At 43.6% G+C, this 22686-nt stretch overlaps 1 protein-coding gene across 1 annotated transcript in view; it reads left to right on the top strand.

Moving 5' to 3' along the window:
* The first annotated feature begins 8150 nt into the window (after positions 1-8150).
* SCARB2 (scavenger receptor class B member 2) overlaps positions 8151-22686 on the top strand; it is a 55811-nt gene continuing 41275 nt past the window's right edge. The window contains exon 1 of the mRNA XM_007998945.3: positions 8151-8593. Coding sequence (XP_007997136.2) covers positions 8477-8593 — 117 coding nt within the window. The 5' untranslated portion in view covers positions 8151-8476. The remainder of the gene's footprint in view (positions 8594-22686) is intronic.

Here is a 22686-nt window from a genome sequence, read left to right as displayed (position 1 = left end):
AGGGATAATGGGGAATAGGCTTTAGAGGGGAAAAGAAAAACTCCCCAGGCCAGGACCAGTGAGGCCGTGATCGCCCAAGCTTACCATCAGTGAAGCAGGTGAAGGCTGCTGGGCTGTATGGTTCTGTTCCAGAGGAGAAAGCCTGTCCCCTTCCCCTGCCACAATGGGTTTTTCTTCCTTTGGACAGGTATGTGAAACTGGCCTTGTTCGTAAGGGAATATATAGATTGCATGGTGCAAGGCAGCCTGGATTTAGGGAGCTGACTCTTTACAGGAGTTGATTAGGAATCAACTAGGGACCTTGGGGCCTGTGAGTTGTACAGTTTCCCATGGGGAAATAAAGAGGACCGGAAGGAAGCTGCCATCCCCAGGGGAAGCTGAGTGTGTGTGCTGTCTCTGCTGAGAGAATGAAGAAGCCCCTGTGGTCCCAGCTGACCCCAGGTGAGCACCTGGAGGCATTCTTTACAATCTTTCTTCTTATGTAACAGAAAATGCACCTATGACTGGTTATGCCTTTTATTTCTCCCTGGGTAAAAAACTGCCAGAACTTTCTAGAATTCTTTTCCCATCACTGGTTTTTAAAAAGATCATATTCTAAGAGGGACCATTACTCACATCAGAAATGGCAGATGAGAAAGAAAAGAAAAGAAGTCTGCACTGTAGTAGCGTGTATCAGGACTTCATTCTTTCTTTAAGAGACAGGATCTAGCTCTGTCACAGGCTGGAGTACAGTGGCACAATGATAGCTCACTGCAGCCTTGAACTCCTGGACTCGAGGAATCCTCCTATCTCACCTTATAAGTAAGCTGGGACTATAGGTGCATGCCACCATGCCCATCTAATTTTTAATTTTTTTTTGTAGAGATAGGGTCTTGCTATGATGCCCAGGCTAGTCTTGAACTCCTGGCCCCAAGCAATCCTCCTGCCTCAGTCTCCCAAAATGCTGGGACTACAGGTATGAGCCGCCACACCCAGCCTATTTCTTTCCTTTTTATAGCTGAATAGTATTTTCCATTGTATGTATATAACATATTTTGTGTATCTATTATCGTCTGATTACATATGGGTCGGTTCCACCTTTTGACTATTGTGAACAATGCTGCTATGAACACTGGTTTACGAGTATTTGTTTGAGTACCTGTCTTCAATTTTGGGGGTTAGATTCCTAGGAAGAGAGTTGCTAGGTCATACGATAATTCTGTTTAACTTTTTGAAGAACTGTGATTTGCATCTCTATCTCCTCTGGTTTGATTCAAAATGGAGGAAACAGTGCTGCTTAAGATAGCCTGCAGTACGGTTGAAGCATTCACTACTCATTAATATTCTGAAACATTTTACATTGACACTAATAAGAAATAGTATTTATTTATGAAAGAACTGGAAATGCTTACAACTGTTATAAAGTTAACTGAATAGTAGTCTTCTCTGAGGTTTGATGAGTATAGGAGGCTTCTGGGTAATCATTTCAGAGTCTCAGGATATGTAGTGAGTGCAGTGGTTAGGAGTCATGCGGGGACCAGGTTAGTGGTGAGGGGCGGGCTTATTTTTACCCTTTCCATAGTCTAATATGTAAGCCCCCCCTTCACCATTCCACCACTGCACCCCTATCTCTGGCCAAGTATCTTCTCCCCACCACTCCAGGCTGACAAAGTCTGCCTCTACCCTCAGACAGTCCCATCTTCACTCTCCATCCCCCCTTTCTCCCCTGAGAAAGAGATGCTGAGTAAACCTGGCTTTCTCGTTTATACAGCTTCTCCCCATGGAACACATCATTAAAGAATAACTGTGACCTCTCATGTTGTTTATTTAGCCCTGATTTCACAACATGCAGGAAATCAGACAGCCTTGATATTTCATAATATGCTGGCTTTGCCACACTGACTTTAAACCCAACCCAAGCTTCATTTGCTTCTAGAAAGTACCATTAAAGTACCTCAAGTGAGAACAGATTAGAATACATTTCATGTCAGAATATACATTGGATATATTGGAAAGTATATTTTTGGCCACCAGACTGGCAACTCCTTCCTGGCCCTCCTTTCTAGTTCAACATCAGGTTCAGGCAGAGGCATTCCCTCTCACACACACTAATTCCAACCTTTGCCCCTCCTGGATGCCCAAGTCACCATGTGTATTCCAATGCCATAGCTTTTTTTTTTTTTTTTTTTTTTTGCAATTTTCACTGCTTTCCTTTTACTCTCAATAAGCATGAAGCCAGAAGTCCCAAGCAGTGGCTAAGGGATTAAGAGTCTGGCTAAAGCATCTGACTGACTTGGGTTTAGTAATACCTTTGCTTCCTACTGGCCAGTAACATTGGACTACTTAGTCAACCTCTGTGTGCCTCAGTTTCCTTATCCTTAAATAAAGATAGAATGTTTACATCATAGGGCATTGTGAGGAGTAAATGAAGTAATGGAAGCCCACCGTCTAGCATAGTGCTTGGCATATATACAAGTAGCAGATAACATTGCTGACATATTCACCCTTTCTGCCCACTATATTTTTCTCCTCTTTGCTCTCCTGACTCCTCGCCCTCCAACCACACATTCTATTAGTTAGACAACACTACACTTGTGTTTTCAGGAAAGGGAAGAGAAGAAGGCGAATAGGATATCTCCTCCTAGTTCTGTGTTTCAAAAAGTCTGCATTCTTAGGGGAACAAAAAGGAAAATAAGAATTTGAAGAGGGGAGTTCTCATTTTCCCATAACCCCAAACAAAATAAAAACCAAACCAAACCGAAACAAATTGGAAAAGGCTACCCTAGTTGGGGGTGCAAAGATGATAAGGAGGAAGCCCTGAGGGCTTCTTGATCGGAGGAGGCAGCAGACAGGGGCATGGGTAACTTTACAGAGATTACCGGTGACCTGGCACAGGTGCATGTGATACAATATAAATGGTATATGAGCTCTCTGGGATCTGTAAGCCTATCTGCATAAAGCAGTTCTGTAATGTAAGAACTTTGGGATGATAGGTAGGGGAGGAGGGAGGAGGGAGGAGGGAGTAATTTTTTCTCATGGATCCTGTATTGCTCAGGATTTAGGATGCTCTACAAACATTTAGGAGTAACATATGTCAAATCACTAGGGTGTGATGGTACATTTTATAGATCACCTTCAATAAGAAGAAAGCCAAGACTTTTAGAAGTATCTTGGAGCCTGACCTATCCCAAAGTAGGCAAGGCTTAGGGCCATTTCCATTCATTTTTAGGCACCTGGAATATTAAAATGATCAATAAGTGATAAAAATACTGTTTCTGTTATTTCTCATGGCATAACAAACCACCCCAAAACTTAGTAGCTTGATATACAGCCATTCATTTGCTCACAGTTCCGCAATTTGGACAGGACTCAGCAGGGACAGCTCATTATCTCTGTTCTGTGGGACATGAGGTTGTATTCATCTGGAAACTTGGTTGGAATTGTGACATCCATGTGGCCTCTCATTCTCCAGTGTCCCTCCCCACACGGTCTCTTATCATTCAGTAGTCTAATCTGAGCTTCTGACACGGCAGTTGGATCCCAAGAAGGCAAATGAAGAAGCTGCCAGATCTAAACCTGACACTGGCACATATGGGTTCTGTCATATTCTACTGGTCAAAGCAAGTCACAGGGCCAGCCCAGAATAAAGGGAAGAAACAGACTCCACCTTTGACGTGAAGAGCAGCATGAGCCTACAAAAACAGGAAGAATTGTTGGTAGTCCTGTTTGGAGATTATCTACCATACAGGGTTATAAACATTGTGACGTATTTTTTTTATTTTATTGAGCTAGGGTCTCACTCTGTCACCCAGGCTGGAGTGCAGTGACACAATCACTGCTCACTGCAGCCTTGACCTTCTGGGCTCAAGTGATCTTCCCACCTCAGCCTCTCGAGTAGCTGGGACCATAAGCAGGTGCAACCATGCCCTGCTAATTTTTTTATTTTTTTGTAGAGATGAAGTCTTGCTATATTGCCCTGACTGATCTCAAACTCCTGGGCTCAAATGATTCTCCTGCCTTGGCTTCCCAAAATGCTGGGATTACAGGCATGAGTCACCGTGCCCTGCCTGTTGTGTATTTTAAATGTTTATATTTAACACATTAACACTTTGAACATAAAAATATATAATGACTACATCATTAAACTCGTTTGAGTATAGTATCGACATTCTAAATTTAAGGTAGAGCCCAAAGAGCCCTCTTGCTTCCCCATGATAGCCCTTACAGTCTGTGAAGAAAGTTCTTTTTCTAAGTCCTGAATGATTGCATAATTTCAACAGGCACCAGTAATCATTAAGTGTACTTGTTCGTCTCAGATAAAGTCTTCTGATTTTAGGTATAGAGAGGTCACCGTTTCTCCTTGCCACAGCATCAGCCTCATTTTCCACCCTTGCCTGTTTGTGTTGCTGTAACAACACCTGAGATTGGGGAGTGAAAAGAGGTTTATTTGGCTCATGTTCCTGCCGGCTGGACAAGACGCACGGCACAGGTATCTGCATTGGGTGAGGGCCTCAGGCTGCTTCCACTCATGGGAAGGCAGAAAGGGAGCACACATGTGTGAGGCATATGGGCAGAGAGGAAGCTAGAGAGAGAAAGAGGAGGTGCCAGCTCTTTTCAACCGGCTCTCTGACAACTCACTCATGCCTGAGGGAGGGCATTAATCTATTCATGAACAATCTCTCCTCAGGACCCAAACACCTCCCATTGGGTCCCACCTACAACACTGGGGATCAAATTTCAACATGAGATTTGGAGGGAACACAAATCCAACATAGCACAGAAGTCACCAGGAAGATTCCTGATTGTGTTCCTGCCCTAGCATCAGCCTCCTCATCTAAATGCTGAGAGCAGTAACCCCTTCCCAAGCTGTCTGCCCCTCCAGAGTGTGTTCAGGGTTATTAGTGCCTGGCAAGCAGGGGCTACTCCCTGGATGAGAGGGCAAAGTCTCACCTGTAGGGTGAGATGATCCTGTGGCAATAAACTAACAATGCCAATTAGCGGTGTAGACATGTCCTGTAGATCAGAAATGAGGAGGAAGTCCCACAGGGCATTGAGAAACTTAAATCTGGATTTTGGGGCTTTGTGTCAAAAGCTTCTGCACGTAGCTGTGGGTAGAGAAGATGGAACTGAACAGAAAGACAGCCAGGCCAGCTGCTGAAAAGTTGTGCCAGCCTCTGTGATAAGACAGAGTTTACTGTGGAATCACAGACTGCTATTTTGGGAATATACATTATTTTCTTAAAAGCTGTTTATATTTTCTGCAATTAGGTCCTTTTTGTTTTATGTTTGTCTTATGTTTTAAAAATGCTAGTTTGGTCTCAGCTGTGTTAAGAAGAACCAAGTTAGAGGTTTTCATTCGGCTTGTCCAGAGTGTTAAAGGGGAAGCGGCTTACTAACCGCCTGACATAGTGGAAACAGAGTGAGATCCTCAGAGGGAAGGTAAACTGAGGGCTACTTGAGCTGAAAGCCCTTGTTTAGAAACTCTCCCACAAGTGATACATTTATCAAATCTGTCTCCATCTCTCCATCCCCACAGTCTGTTACTGTTCTGGTGGCCCAGACAAGAGACAAGAAGGGACCTCAATGAACAATAAAAAGGAAGAGTACCCTGGGATTGGTGGTTCAGGGGTAGAAGGGGTGGGTACTGATTGTAGCAGTCAGAGAGTAGGGGGTGGAAGTCCAATGTGAACATGAATTTCTGAGTGCCAAAGTACTCAGGCAGGCAAGTTACGAAATACTTTTTTCTAGTTAGGGAAGGAGAAGACATATAGATTACAGGAGGACTTCAACCAATGCCTAGGTAGGGGGCATCTGAGGGTTAGTGGGCTAGCATTGCTCCTTAAGCAAACTGGGGCACAGAGCAGAGTTAACGTAACTAACTGGAACTTAACAGCAGAGAAGACGTAGGATTGGGGGAAGAGAAAGGCTGCCAACTGTGGACACCTGAGGACTGCAGACCACTCACCCATCAGGCTGGGGACAGTTGAATCATTCAGGACCCCACCACGTTCTATTTGAACACAGGACTGGTCCTCTGGGGCTGCTGCTTGAAGAGCTTTGGTAGCTGCAAAATGTCCCAGCTTCAGTCCTGCCCTCACCATCTGCTCCAGTTATCTACTGAGTAACATGCCACACCAACACTCAGTGGCTTAAACAACAACAATCCTTTATTTTGCATTTTGAGCAGGGCTCAGCAGGGACCACTCACCTCCGCTCTATAATGTCTAGGGCCTGTGACTCAAAAGGCTAGGGACAGCTGGGGATTGGTGGGACATTTCTCTTCCTACAGACTCAAGGCTTCTCCCCGGAGTCTTTCCCATGTTCTCTGCAGCAGTCTCTGGGCAGCTGAACTTAGGGGTGACTTAAGGCTCCAAGAGCAAGGATTTTCAGAGGCCCCGGCAGAAGTTGCAAGGCATTTATGATCTAGCTTCAGAAATTCCAGGATATGGTCATTTCCACTGTATTCCATTGGTTTAACAAATTGTTAAAACCTGCCCAAATTCAAAGCGAGAAAGTATAGACCCTACCTCTCAACAGAAAGAGTAACAAATAATTTGCCACCGTTTTTAAACCATCATGCTATTTCACCAGCTCCTCAACAAAGCCTCCTAACTGATTTGCTGTCCCCAGATTCTCATTAGTAACAGATTGGGAGGCAGCAATGCACAGAGTACAAAAAAGTGAGGGTTTTGGAGGCCAACAGCCAGCCCTACATCCTGGTTCAGGAAGGATCCACCACTCACTCGGTTGAGCTTGTTAGGTTACTTAACTCAGAGCCCCAGTGTTCTTGAGTGTAAAATGAGGATAATACACTATAGTTGCCAAGAAAATGTACTTCTTCGGTCTTGCAGTGTAGACAGCATAACTGACCAATGGCTCTGCCTCAACTGCTGAGCTCTGCTGAAATCCATCCCCTGATATTTATCCCCAGGTTGCTGCAAAGGCCAGCTTCCTAAGGCTGCTCCCAGCTCATGACTGAGCACAACAGGGATACTAAGGCAGGCCTCTTTCTGGGAGATGCCAGACTTCTGGGACAAGCCCATTTGGCTAAAGGATTCCCCACCCCAATGACCTTGCTGAACTTTTTAGACATGAACTGTATATAGTATCAAATGCTTCCTTCCACCCAACCTTCCTTCCCTGCTTGCCTCTTTCCTTCACCAGGAGCACACCTGCGTCCCAGGTCCAGATCCCTGTCTGTTTTCCCTCAAAACTCTCTTGCATAGTACCCCCATCTGGGACTATTTCTGGAGGGCTGGGACAAACACAACCTCCTATTCATAGGACTGCCAAGGTTATTAAATGAGTAGAACTGTGCAAAGAACCTAGTAAAGGGCTGGCATAGAAGAAACACTCATTTAACTAACACTTCTTGAGTCCTGGCTGTGTGTAGGTCTTGGTCCTGGGTGTCTGGGCCACGATAGTGAGCAAAGCAGGCAAGAACACCAGCGCTGCGTGCTTTAAGCTGCTTCCCAACTTCCACCTCTTCAACAGGATAGGAGCCCTTCAAAGTCTGACTCCTTGGGGCCTCAACACCTCCGACTCCACACCCTGAACACCTGAGCCTACAGTCAAAAGGAACTTCCTTCTTGCTTCCTACAGGTTTTGCTCTTTCACCCCCAATGCCTTTGCCCACCTTTCCTTCTTCGTGAAATGCCTTCTCCTCCCTTTTTTGCACATCTTCCTTCCTTGCACATGCCCCTTACGTGACAAACTTTAATGCATCCCCCAGGCCCCAGTTCAATGTGAGGGCCCTAGGTCATCCAGGCAGAACGTGCTTGCTGGCATGATCGCAGCAGGCACCTCGTAGAAGCATTTGTTACATTGTGTTCTAATTGCGGTAACAGTGTCCCCGCTAACTTGCGAGCGCCTCTAGAGCAGAGGAATGTCCCAACCACCTTGAATCCCCCGCGCGTGGCCCGTGGGGGGCCCTCAGACCTATCTGCGGAACGAGTAAATGAGTGTGTGAACCGGGTTCGGCGATTTCGGTGGGGCGAGCGCTGGGCCTGCGGTGCAGGGCGCTGGGAGCTGCCAGGCCAGGCCTGGCTCAGGCGCCGCAGCCACTCAGGGCCACCGGGGACCGACCGGGGAGGGCGCGGGCCGAATCACTGCAGCCGCCGCAGGGCACATGACTGCGGCCTCCGCCCCCGCCCGCCTCCCCGCGCAGTCGCCGGCGGTCGCCTCCCGGGGTTGCGGCGAACCCGGCCCGCGAACGTCACGTCCCTGCGCGCTCCCTGCACTCTCCTGAGCTGCGCTAGGCTGGCGCCGCGGCCGCAAGGCGAAGGAAACTGAAACCGAGGCCGGGCCCGTCCCTCGGTGGCCCCATCCGCCCAGTGCACCCGGGGCCGCGCTCGCCAGCTGCGCGCACGAACTGGGCGCCGGGAGGGCGCGGCGCCGAAGGGTCCTGGGTCTTCCAACGCCTTTGCGGCGGCTCCTCCCTCCTTGCAGTGGGATCCCGGGCGGGTGCGGCCCGGCCCGGCGCGTGAGCGGCGCACAGAATGGGCCGATGCTGCTTCTACACTGCGGGGACGTTGTCCCTGCTCCTGCTGGTGACCAGCGTCACGCTGCTGGTGGCCCGGGTCTTCCAGAAGGCTGTGGACCAGAGTATCGAGAAGGTGAGGCGGGGCGGGCTGTGTGTGTTTGTGTGTGGTGGAGTCTTCCAGCACGCCCCCCGACCCCTGCTGCTGCACCTTGTATGGGGAAGACCTGCACTCGGACAGAGCCTCAGCTCTAGAGCTCTTCTTGCGTCCTTGTCTTCCAGGGTTTGGTAGGCGAGGGTTAGGGAAGGATGGGGAAGGATGGAGCCTACTCTGTTCCCTTTACAGTCATAAGTAAGGCTATGGATCCTGACTTTTAAAAAGGCCTTCGGTTGTGTTCTGTCGTTTGCATCTCTCCGCACTCCTTCCGTCTACACCCCAATCTCAGGTGAGCCCAAACTTGTTTCCCTCCCACTTCGTGAAGAAACAGAACTAAATGAAAGACACCGCAGAAGAGGCAGGTTGTGTTGTCTGCTTGCTGTGGCCTTTGAAGTGGTGTTCGCCGGGGGATGAGACGTGGGTGTGCGGTCTATTGTGTTCTTGCCTTCTTGGGCTGGGCAGGGGCAATTGGTAGCTGGGCCAGTCCTTTAGGCTGGGTGACATTTCATCCATCAGTCTTTGCTGAACGCTGACTTAGTGGCTTTGTGTCTTGTACCAACAGCCTGTGTTGCTTTGTCTCACCATGAATTCTTGTTCTTCTCAAACGGCCATAATTTTCAGGCACAGATGCATTTAGATTCCCTACAAGAATCTGAACTTGTTTCTTCCTCTAGATGATTGGGCTGGAGAGCCAGTCCTTTAAGAATACTTCATCTCTTGATGTCACTAGTCATTTCATCTGCCCTTTCCCCCACGTCCACCAAGCTGTGTCAAAAGAGGAACAAGAGAGAGTTACTGGGATCATTTTTTCCTTAAAAAAGAAAAAAATCACCGGAGCAGCAGCTTTTCTTGTTGGCATCCGTAACTGCACGCTTCATTTCTCCCACTGGTCTGCACTTGCTGTGGCCAGATAAAAAAGCCCAGGCCTAGTCTACTTTGAATCACTGCATTCTCCAGTTAGTAAAGCTGTTTTATTCCAAGTGGCAATGGATATATTCCTTTAACTGAGTTTCCAAAAGTAATTAAGTGAGTATCTGAAATCTGGCAGTTAAAGGCAATTTTTCAAAAAGCACCATGGCAAAGCATAATGAAATTTTTAAAGTTCACATTGCCAAGGGAAGACAAGGCCCACCGTCCGAGCATCTCAAGGGTCAGTTTCCTCTCAGTACTCATGTTCAAGGAAAAAAGAAACTGAATCCTTTCTCCACTCCTGTCCATGTCCAAATCCATGGTGAGCTGTGTCTGAGGATATAATCTCTTGCTTTGGGTGACTAGAGTTAAGCAATCCAATTATAGTCAATATGTGAGTTTTCTTATATGGCTTTGAAAGGCTCTTTCAAGGAGCCCTATAGGATGAGTGATCTTCCCTGTGGTTCCAATATAGCCAGCCCTTAGATTCTCTATGTGTCTCCATTTTTCTGGGCGAGGGGGTGGCTGTAAGGCAACTTGACTGGGGCCTGAGTTTGTGTTGGTATTTCCAAGTGGTTTTCTCCGTGAGGAATGGACTCTGTTCTGATAAGTAATAGCACAGGGAAGTGGACTTTCAGAGCTGCTTAATCCCAGCTAAGGAGGACTGCACGGTGTATTGTATGAAAATAAAGGACAGGGCTGGTTTCAGTGGACAGATGTGGAAATACTGTTGTCATTAGAGGTAAGTCACACATCACTGTTTTGCTTTTTCCTGGATTACCTGTAGGGTGGTAGGTAGCATGGGATAGTGGGAAAGAATGAGGATCTTACACTCCTGGGCATGAAACCTAGCTTCCACCATGTACCAGCTGGGTGACCATGGGCTGTTTAATCTTATTTGATTCATGTTTTCCCCATCTGTAAATAGGGATAATAAGGACTAACATCACATCCGCTCTGTCAAATAACTCTGATAACCTTAAGGTGTGATCTTTCTGGGATTATAGTTAGTGCTTAATAAATGATAGCAATTTTATTTTTATTAGAAGCCACACTAAGAAAATACATGAGATTTGGAGTCAGATTCCATATGTTCAAATCCTATTCTTGCCATGATAAGCTTTATGACTTACGTCAAGTTACTTCAGTTACCTGCTTCTCAGTTTCATTGCTTGTAAAAGTGGGGACATGAGCTGTTAGCTAACTTGGGCACAGTGATGCATTTACCATGAAACTTGCAAAGTTAAGCTTTGGGTCCCTCACTTGCACAGGCCCTTCCAAAGCCCTGTACCTCATTCTGTATCCCAAATTTTCTTTTTCTTAAGAAGGGACCCACAAAACCTGTATTTGTCTCTGCATGTATATTATTGTAGGACCAAGAATAAAGCACTTAGCATAGTATCAGGCACAGAATAGGTGATCAATATATGGCAGTCATCTTTATTGCCACTAGTATTACTATGGGAGAATTCATTCATAACTTGATTCTAATATAGTTGTAATATAATTTACTCTGATATTTCCAATTCTTTGTTTTTCATTTGAAGATTGTCTGTGCCCTGACTTGTCTACATCATAAAGGGGAGAGGGAAAAGGGATGAAATTCAAATGAGTAGGTGTGGGAAACTTAGTAAGATAATTCCTATCCAAAAAGTTGTCTCAAATGATAATTGTCCTTGAACCCTGCAGTGACCAGAGATAAGAGAGACTTTTAATTATGGCCAGTGATATTATATAGTAGAAGGAGCCAAGACAATTTTGTTTCATTCTTGGCCTGAGTGGTGACTGCCTTGTGTTGGGCAAGGCCTGTAATTGTTTCTGCTTCAATTTTCTCATTTGCAAGACAGGCATAATAGTACTTCTCTTCTCTTTTTCCCACACCCTCTTCCTAGGGGATATTATGAGCATTAATACGGCATTTCCTTATAAGCATTTGGGCCTTCATGAAGAGAGAGCTTTGCAGAGACCCAGCAGTTCCTTTTCCTCCCTTAGGCCTAGAAAGGCAGGAGTTTATGTTACATTTCATCTGGTATCCCAGTGAACTGCCTTGACACCTGGCACAGTGCCTAAGATACATATTAAATACCTCTTGACTCACCTGTGATCATTTTAATAGGAAGAAGAGTGTCCTGAGAATCAGCAGAACTGAGTCAAACATTTTTTTTCTGTCCCTAAGGATTTCTTGGACTAAGCTGAACAAGCAGAGTGGCAAGTTATTTAATCCCTCAAAACCTCAGGATCCTCATTTTGAAAATAGGAATAATAAGGATAAGAATACCTACCTCACAGAGTTGTCACAAGAATGAAATATGATTGCTATAAAGCACCCAGCACAATGCATCACACAATGCCTGAACGTTAACATTTGTTATGTCTTTAGCTATTATTTGTCATCTGTGAATTGAAACTTATTACACAAGCTATGGTTCCTCCTAGCTCCAAACTTCTGAGATCCTGTGACCTTTAAGAGCAGCTGTGCGGCTCAGAATATTAAGTGTGCACTCCTAATCTCTGCAGACATGCTGGCAATTTGACTGTCTCCCAGTAATAGGGATGCAGAAGTGGCCACAGTCAGGGCTGGTCAACAAGGGATGGGCTGTCAAGGGAACCAGTGGGAGTCTAGTTTACACCTTTGACTTCCTCTTCACAGGTCAAGGCAGGACTGTAGCATTAGGTCTCAGAGATGCAATGAACACGACAAATACACTTCCCCTTCGTCTGGACCAGAGGCTTTGGGCAAGTCAGCACCAGCTAGTTTCTTTTGGGAGCCATAGCAACTTTGGAGCTGTTCTACTGAAGCCTCAAGAAGTAAAATATAGGCCAGGCACGCTGGCTCATGCCTGTAATCCTAACATTTTGGGAGGCCAAGGTGGGCGGATCACAAGGTCAGGAGTTCGAGACCAGTCTGGCCGATATGGGGAAATCCTGTCTTTACTAAAAATACAAAAATTAGCTGGGCATGGTGGCGGGCGCCTGTGGTCCCAGCTACTCGGGAGACTGAGGCAGGAGAATCGCTTGAACCCGGGAGGTGGAGATTGCAGTGAGCCAAGATGGCGCCACTGAACTCCAGCCTGGGCGACAGAGCGAGACTCTGTCTCAAAAAAAAAAAAAAAAAAAAAAAAAAAAGAAGTAAAATATAATCACTGATAACCAGATTGCTTTGATTAATGACTATATGGGATTTTTTTTTTTTTTTTTCTGAGACGGAATCTCGCTCTGTAGCCCAGGCTGGAGTGAGTGAAGTGGCGCGATCTCCGCTCACTGCAAGCTCCGCCCCCTGGGTTCATGCCATTCTCCTGCCTCAGCCTCCCGAGTATCTGGGGACTACAGGCGCCCGCCACCACGCCTGGCTAATTTTTTTTTTTTGTATTTTTAGTAGAGACGGGGTTTCACAGTGTTCGCCAGGATGGTCTTGATCTCCTGACCTTGTGATCCACTGGCCTCGGCTTCCCAAAGTACTGAGATTACAGGCGTGAGCCACCGCGCCCAGCCAGGATCTTGTTTTTTAAAGTCAAATCAGTAAAACATCTTTATTGATGTGTATGTAAAGGCATTCAGCTATATATAATTTTAAAGGACTCCTTCTTGCATATCTACCTCATCTCGTGAGTTGCCTCTATTCAAAGAAGACTTATCTTCGTCTGAGATTTTTCTTGATCAGGAAAAACCAGTAAAGATATCTCAAATCTGTTATCTTACGGTCAAGGAAATTGAGGCTCTTGGAACAGAAGTGACTTATCTAAAGTCAAATGGAGAAGGAGGAGTAGAGCTAGCTGTGCCAACTGGTCTCCTGATCCTGAACCCACTTTTCTCATCCCAAGGATGACCATACATCCTATTTGCCTGGAATAGTCCCATCTGGTTTCTGTATACCTGTTGTTCTGGTGTAATCACTAACACCCCCTTCCCTCCAAAAGATTTCTGCTTTGGACAATAAATTCTACGGCCATCCCTCACCTCTCATGCCACATTGTCTTTACAGACCACAATGTATCCCGCTTCTTGGCTCTCTTAGGGAGTTGAGGCCTACTCAAACTAGCTCAGGCAAGATGGGATTATTTTTTTCTTTTTGTAAATCTGGAAGGGGAAGCTCATAGAAATCAAAGGGCGAGAACCATGGCACAGTAAGGCCTCATGAGAGGACAATTGAAAGTGGAAAGTCAGCAGGAGCCAGGCACACTCTGTCTCCCACTTTTTCCTCTGCTTTCTCCAACAGGCTTCCTCTGTTTACTCAGCCTGGCTCTGTACTCATCCCGGCTTGCTCAGCCCCGCCTCGGTGTGACTTTCCAGCTGCTGACCTCTCATAGACGTCCTTCATCTCCTACTTTCTCTTTTCCAAGTTTATAGCGGAGCAATGTGATTGGCTCAGCACAGGAAGAAACTATAGCGCTGTAAACAGAGGCAGTGTCATCAATTTGCTTGCAAGATTCTCTAACTCCTAAGCAAAATTACCCAGGTTCTTTCCTGGCTTTTAGAAACATGATCTTGTGATATCAAAATCATATTAAGTTTCTTTCAGTGTCTTACTGATTCATGTTGACTATGAGTGCATTCCTTATTAATGATTAAGACAATACAGTAGGCTAACAGTTGTCAGCATAGTCCCTAGACTCTACGAGATGCATCTAAATCACTTACAAAGATTTAGACAATACCAGACCCCACCCCAGACCTGCTGAATCAGACTCTTTAGGAACAGAACCCAGGTTAGAGTCCTTATCATAAAATCCATTACTGGAGGCAGGTTGCTGTGGGATCGTAATCTGCAATTTTGGGAATATGCATTTTTTAAAAAGTTGTTTATATTGGTATAGTGATTATTTTAGACCATGTCTTCATTCCTTAAGATGGTAATTCTAATTGAAGATATTACTACTAATAATTACTATTAATCTGCAAGTTTACATTAAGGGAAGTATTATTTGGTGAGGAGGGGAAGGTTCCCGCCTGTGGAAACTACTTTGCTTTATTGTTAAATAAAATCCAAGATTTCATTCTGTCAGGCCACAGCAAAGGGGCCATCTGTTCTGCCAGACGTTTGCTTGTTTCCCAGGAAGAATCAGGAGGTGGAATTATAAGCTCATTAATGAAAACATAGGATGTTGGCCAAGTGACTAGACATTCCTGGCCATATCATCAAGATACGCACTGTCTATACACTATACACTATACACTAAGGAAGGGACCATTTTTAATCCAAGCTGGTGACTAGAAAAAACAACCAAGGGAAGTAAAGACCACTTTAGGTGTTTGCTTTCTGTATCTAAAAGCACCTTTAGGTACATGCTTTGGCAGTCATTCTTTTATTTGACAAGTATTTACTGAGTGTGTACCATTTGCAAGGTAGTGTGCCAAGACCTATGGATATAACACTAAACAAGATGCAGTCTCTACCCTTACAGATTGTATAATCCAATTTAAACTCCTGGGCCCCTCATACTCTTAAAAATTATTGAGGACCCCAAAGAACTTATGTTTCCATGGGTTATACCTATTGATATGTACAATATTAAAAATTGAAACTGATATGTATTTTTGAGAAATGTTTAAAACAGAAGAATACACAAGCACATATTCCAATATGACATCATTACACACCACGGTAGCCTCTGGAAAACTCCACTCTACACTCAGAGAAATAATAGAATTAAAAAGGCAAATGATACCTTAGTATTAAAATAGTTTTGACCTTGTGGGCCCCTCCTAAGAATGTCTTGGGGCTCCCCAGGGGTCCTGAGATCCCACTTTGAGAACCGTTGATCTTGTTTTCATTTAATTAATTATTTTGATTTTTAGAATATTTTAAAAAATACATAATATCCCTGTTTCATATTCCTGTCCAAGGCCAGTTTGGAAGCTATATTGTTAGCGTTTTCAAACAACCAGAATTTTGCTTGGTGTGTCTTTCATTTACTGTGTCCTTTTGGCTTTCCGTGAGTCCAGTGTTAAAAACAGGAGTTTGGGCCATCAGTAATTCCAGCTTCACAATCTCCTGTCTTTCCCCGAGTGCTGATCAAAGTAGACAAGAGCATTCATATCTCCATAATTGAATTACTCAATAATTCCCTTCTAGCCTCAGCCCTGCAGGGATTTTCAACCCATATGACGTAGTTTGGTATTTTAATCTAGTGTGAAAGCTCTCTTTGAAGGTAGAGGTCCTGTCATATTTGGTTTTGTGTCTTTTCTTACTGCCAAATGCAATGTCTTATTCACAATAGATGGTCAGTAAATATTACTTGGATGAATAGAGAAAATAATTTCTTTGGAAATGATTTTGTTTGCATTTTGTTGTTTAGTCTCACATTTTGCCCCACTTTGTAGGCCAGTGGTCACATGTTTGTCTCAAGAATGATTTATACCTTTAAAATCTGGAAACTTCACCCATTGGTCCAGATTTCCAACTTCTCTTAAAACATGTGGATGTTCTTTGGTACTCGTCATACCAAGTTCTGTGTGGTAGCTATCTGGTCAGAAAAGAGGCTGACCCTTAGAAGAGACCTGCCTTCCCTGTTTCCCACTGTCTTAGTCCATTCAGGCTGCTGTCACAACATAGCATAGACTGGGTGGCTTATAAACAACAGAAATTTATTTCTTATAGTTCTGGAGGCTGGGAAGTCCAAAGCCCCGGCAGATTTGGGGTGTGGTGAGGGCCCACTGCCTCATAGATTATGGACTTCTCACTCTAACCTCACATGGCGAATGAGCTCTCTGGGGTACCTTTTATGAGAACTAATCCCATCCGAGAGGGTTCTATGCTCATAACCTAATCACCTCCTAATCTCACCACTTTGGGGGTAAGGATATCAACAAAGGAATTTTGAGGGGACACAAACATTCAGACCACAGCACCCACCATCCTTTGCGCCCTTATTGGCTCCCAGGGCCCAGTGAAGGTGTCTGTTGTTGTGCATGTGCTGTTGTGTTTCTTAGAGAAATATTTCTCTATATCTGACACTCCTTACCAAAAGAAGGAAAATGAAAGATAGCTTGAGAGGATCATGGGTTTAACAGAAATGGGAGAGGGCATGTTTCTTTGTAGAAATGAATATTGCTGCTGGGATTTGACATGTAAACAAATGTGCAAACCCATGGCCTGTGTCACTCATTTGCCCTAGCCATCTGGCCCCTTCAGCATCTGGATTTTACACACTTTCCAGAGAGAATGTGAGGCAGAGTGCCATTGTTACACTAATGTAATCACTCATCACAAGTCCCAGTTTTTTAAATTCATTTTTTAATTGACAAGTCAAAGTTATACATATATAGGGCATGCAACATGATGTTTTGAGAGAGATAAAGATATAGATAGATATACATGGTGAAATGGCTAAATCAAGCTGTTTAACATACACATTATCGCAATTGCTTATCTTTGTTTTGTGGTAAGAACACTTAAAATCTAATCTCAGCATTTTTCAGGTATACAGTATTTTTGGGGTTTTTTGTTTGTTTGTTTTTGTTTTTGTTTTTGTTTTGAGATAGGGCCTCTCTCTATCACCCAGGCTGGAGTACAGTACTGCTACCATGGCTCATTGCAGCCTTGACCTCCTGGGTTCAGGCCATCCTCCTGCTTTAACCTCTAAAGTTGCTGAAACTACAGGTATGCACCACCATGCCAGGCTAATTTTTAATTTTTTTTTTGTAGAGATGGGGTCTTGCTGTGTTGCCCAGGCTTGTCTCAAATTCCTGTGCTTAAGCAATCCTCCCGCCTTTGCCTCCTAAAGTCCTGGGATTACAGGCATGAGCCACTGTGCCTGGCCCAATATATTCACTGTAATCACCATGATGTATGTTAGATCTCTTGAATTTGTTTATATCAAACTGAAATTTTGTATCCTTTGACTAACATCTCACCAGTCCTCCCAGCCCCCACAGTTCCCATTTGAAGGATATTTTCTTTTAACACTGTACTTCTGATAACCAACGGTAATGGAAGAGGAGACATAGAAATAGGCAGGCAAATGGAATACTATGCAGCCATAAAAAAGGATGAGTTCATGTCCTTTGTAGGGACATGGATGCAGCTGGAAACCATCATTCTCAGCAAACTATCGCAAGAACAGAAAACCAAATACCGCATGTTCTCACTCATAGGTGGGAATTGAACAATGAGATCACTTGGACACAGGAAGGGGAGCATCACACACCGGGTCCTGTTGTGGGGAGGCGGGAGGGATAGCATTAGGAGATATACCTAATGTAAATGACGAGTTAATGGGTGCAGCACGCCAACATGGCACACGTATATATATGTAACAAACTTGCACATTGTGCACATGCACCCTAGAACTTAAAGTATTAAAAAAAAAAAAAAAAAGAAATAGGTAGGTAATGAAAATATTACTTATTTCAAATTTGAGAGATATAATCACAACCAAACAGGTTGCAAAATAATGAGACTGGCTGTGTAAGTTACACACAGAATATGTGGGCCTTGTTTCCATGACCTTGTTTCTTACTTATTCACATCTGAAAATCCTCTTTCTCTCTACCCTCCCCACTCCCCATATATGTATATATATTTCCCCACCCCCTACCCTCCACCCCCAATTTTCCTCTGGTTCTATGTTTAAGTTTCTATCTGGTAGCTGCTTTTTTCCCTTTAGGTCATCAGTTTTCAAACTTGGCTGTACGTTTGTAATCACCTAGAAACTTTCAAAAATAAGTTAGTGGGTATTTTGTAGCAGGAGGATTTTTGGGGATTGCCATTCCACCATATTGTCCTTTTTGTAATTTATAAACAAAGTAACAGTCCATCCATGAGGTAGCATTTGAATCTGAACTATCAGCGCTCATTAGTTAAAACTATGACAGTTGCAAAATCAAAATGAGTTAAGCAGCAGTGACATAAATAAATGAATGCCGATACATTTTTACTGAGTTAAAATAAGGTGAGGGAATAAGAGTAGAATGTTAATGGCAGTTTATTTCTTTTATGTAAACAGTGGAAATTACTTAAATTACTGCAAGAGTCTGAGTTGGGTTTGCTTCATTTCAGGGAGCAATTTTAAAAAACAAAGCAAAGCCATTTGTGTTTTGCCATTTGATGAGCTTTATTAATCTGGAGTCCAGTATGCAATTAGGCCAATACCATCCATACACAATTAGGCCAAGTTCTCCAAGTTGGTCTGCATTATCTCTGGATGAATTTAGACTCTGCAGAGGGCAACATGGATGCTTAAGTTGCGTTTAATTATTAAGTAGCACTTTACTGACCTTAAAGAACAACCAGTAGTGCTCTTGAGTCTCGAAACTTTCCTTAAAAGTCTTACTGATTCCCGTGAAAGCCTAATGGATTCCCTGAGTGCTTATTTTTATCACTTGGAAGTGACTTACATCAGGACAGCTGGTTTAACCACTCATGGTGTTGCCTTCCCAAAAGATTGCTGTCAGGCTGACTTGGGTTGTGGCTGTATTAAGTCATGTCAGTGTTCAGCAGTCAAGTTAATCCAGCCTGCATCTGTTCCTTCATCTGCAGGTCAGGTGTCAGCCTGGCCAGCGACTCTGTGTTCACTACACACAGCGCAGAGAGCCTGTTCTCAGTTCTGCCTCTGACCAGCCTTCTGTGTACCCAAATGGAAGCTTATACTGGGAAAGATTCTTTTACTTTTGTTTTAAAACAGTCTCACTTCATACATGGTAAAAACTATTACGCTTCTCCAGTAATTCAAGAAATGCAAGTTCAAACAAGAAGATGCTCTTTTGCCACTACTAAAGAAGCAAAGATTTCTGAAAACCTTAAACACCAATATTGGGATGGATATGCTGAAATGGTTGCTCATACACTGCTTTCTGGAGCAACTTGTTGATATTTAAAGGCTCACGAGTTCATGAAAACTTGTTGTCCCTAAACCCAATAATCCCAATCTAGGAGTCTATTCTAAGACATTATTCACTGATTTGGGCGGGGTGTGGTGCCTCACGCCTGTAATCCCAGCACTTTGGGAGGCCGAGGGAGGTGGATCACTTGAGGCCAGGAGTTAAGAGTCCAGCCTGGCCAACATGGTGAAACCCCATCTCCACTAAAAATACAAAAAGTAGCTGGGTGTGGTGGTATGCACCTGTAATCCCAGCTACTCCAGTGACTGAGGCATGACAGTCACAAGTTGCAGTGAGCCAAGATTGCACTACTGCACTGCAGCCTGGATGACAAGAGTGAGACTCTGTCTCAAAAAAAGAAAAAAAAAAATTATTCACTAATTTGGATGAATATATTCAAGATATTCAAGAACATTTACTTCAGCATGAAAACAACACAAATTTCCTGTAGTAAAAGAATGATTAAATAAACTGATTTAGTATATTTTATAAAATATACTAATATAGTGGATTAATATACAGACATTAAAATAACAGTTTCAAAAACTGTTTAATAACAAGGATAATCATAAAAGATGAGTAAAAATGATACAATACATATGATCTCAATTTTGTTTAAAATACACATATGTATGACTAGATCAGAGGGAAGTAAACCCATATGTTAATAGTTATGATGTGGATTACAGGGGATTTAAATTTTCTTCATTATCCAAATTTTCTGTGACAAATATGATGGAATGGGTAGGGAGTGGATGGAATAGTATTTACCTGATTTAAAGTAACAACAGGCTGGGCACGGTGGCTCACACCTGTAATCCCAACACTGGGAGGCCGAGGTGGGCAGATCACCTGAGATCAGGAGTTTGAGATCAGCCTGACTAACATAGTAAAGCCCTTTCTCTACTAAAAATACAAAATTAGCTGGGTGTGGTAGTGTGTGCCTATAATCCCAGCTACTCAAGAGGCTGAGGCAGCAGAATAGCTTGAACCCGGGAGGCGGAGGTTGTGGTAAGCCAAGATCATGCCACTGCACTCCAGCCTGGGCAACAGAGTGAGACTCCCTCTCAAAAAATAAATAAATAACTGAATAAATAAAAAATAAAGTAGCAACAATCAGTAGCCTCATTTGTGAATAGAAATTGGAGGCAATGCATGACTTTTCTACACATTTGTAGTAATGTTATCTGCTACTTTAAACATCTCTTCTAATATGAATATAGAAATTTCTGTAGATTGATAATTTATCATGAGATCTAGGTATTTTTCCCTTCGATAAATGTGATATTTTATTGCTTACAAGTCTAGTTTGTTCTGTGTTATCTCAAGGAGTTTTTAGAATTCACCAATAAAATGAGAAGGTAGGAAATCTTGTCTGCCGTTATATCTCCAATACCTAGAACAGTGGCTGGCACAAAGCAGTTGCTAAGTTAATATTTGTGGAAAGAATGAAAGAGTTTCATCAATTTTAAGGTTGTGAAAATTGTATGCTATACTTGCTATGAAAAAGAAAGGATATTATAAAAAATTTATTAAAACCAAAATTGCTAAAGACAGATCGAACAGACTTAGAACTAATGTTTGTGTGCCTTTGGCATATTAATTATGCATAAAAATAGACCCTGCTAATTCCAAACTAGTCTTAACCATTTATGAAAGGAGGCCAAAATGTCTCCTTGAAAAATAATATTTGCAGCTAAGAAAGTTACTATCTCCTCTTGATTCTGCAGTACTGAAATTCAGACTTTATTTATTCAGATCACCTTTCTCACATATTATTTAGAATATGCGGCATTTTGCCACACTGAAGACTTTACGAAGAACTAGGTAAACAGCAGAAGATGAATGCCTGGCACAGCATTGTGCTATACGGTACAGTATCATTTGTTTCTTCATTAGTTATTTATTGTGTCCCTTCTGTGCCAGGTAAATGCTATTCCATCCACTCCCTACCCATTCCATCATATTTGTCACAGAAAATTTGGATAATGAAGAAAGTAACCTTGTTATGTGCTGGGGATCCATGAAAAAGATACAGTCCTTAGTATCAGACCCAGTCTGATACTAAAGACTAATAAACACATTTTCCTTATAAAACTTGTGAAGTTTCGTGAAAGCAGAGAGAAAACACACAGCCCAGAGGGGCCTTCTGAGAGATGGCACTTCTGTATTGAGCCCTGAAGCCCAGGTAGAAGTGAACCAGGTGATAAGGGCCCTGCAGAGACTTCTGGGTGAAGGGCAGCGAGTGACTCAGGCCAAGGCCCTGGCTGAGAACTTGTATGGTGGGTGCTAGGTAACAGTAGATGGTTGCGTGTTGCTGGTGCATAAAGTGCCTACCAGGAAATGACAGTGACAGGTGATGCAGTTGCATCAGATCACAACAGGTCAAGGACTGTGGACTTTATCCTTTGAGCAGGGCTGGAGTATCTGTTCCATTAGGCACTTGTGACAGGCTTCTCTGAAGGCTGAGGTGGATGAAGCGTTTAAAAGGACAAAGGCTGGAGAGAGGGAGACCAGTTAGGAGCCTACATACAGCATTGTCACAGTCCAAGCCAAGGATAAAATGTGCCTTGGGGTAGAAATGGGGAAGAGGAGGAGGTGAAATAAGCAGGACTTAGTGATCAACTAGGGGAGAAAATCCTGAGTCCATTTTGGTCATGTTGTCTTGGAGCAGCCTGTGAGATGTTCGGATGGGGGAATTTTATCACTGATCCATGCCACTGGAAGCATCTAAATCATTTCAGGCATAAGCTGTTTGTTAGGCTGAATTACTGGGTCTTACACGTTTTTCACTTCCTGTTACATGCATGTTGGTTTTGTGTCCTTAGCTAAATTTCTTCTTAAAGACAGGGACTATGCCCTGTGCAGGGCATAGTCCGGGCACATAGAAAGCTCTGAGTAGGTACCTATTGGCTGATTAACTGAAAAGTATGTTTTTCAGTCCAAATTATTAATTTAAGCTGTTGACACTGCAAATTCACCATATAACTTGATTATTTTCCAGTATTTTTGTTTTAGTGGTAGTGCCACAGTATTGTGCATGGAAAAATTCTTTATGTTCGTCTTGGTTAAAATTAATAAGCAACAGTTATATTGTGACTCCACAATGCAACTGTTAATATCCAGAGTCACACTGTAAAACTGATTTAAGGCCTTATGCTGCTTTTTCATTTAGTGTAACTAAGAAGACTCGGCTGATTACAAGGTTTGTCTGGTGGCTGTCACCACCACAGCAGAACCCTCAGTGAGGAGGATCAGTTGTTCCCAAGCCATGGCTTTCTGTTCAGACTGGCAAAGGGCGCTTTTGAGAGGGACACTAGCTCGTTGTATCTGGCGGAATGAAT

Source organism: Chlorocebus sabaeus, chromosome 7 (genome assembly GCF_047675955.1).
Source record: "Chlorocebus sabaeus isolate Y175 chromosome 7, mChlSab1.0.hap1, whole genome shotgun sequence".
NCBI lineage: Eukaryota > Metazoa > Chordata > Mammalia > Primates > Cercopithecidae > Chlorocebus > Chlorocebus sabaeus.
This window is presented reverse-complemented; position numbering and strand designations above follow the sequence as displayed.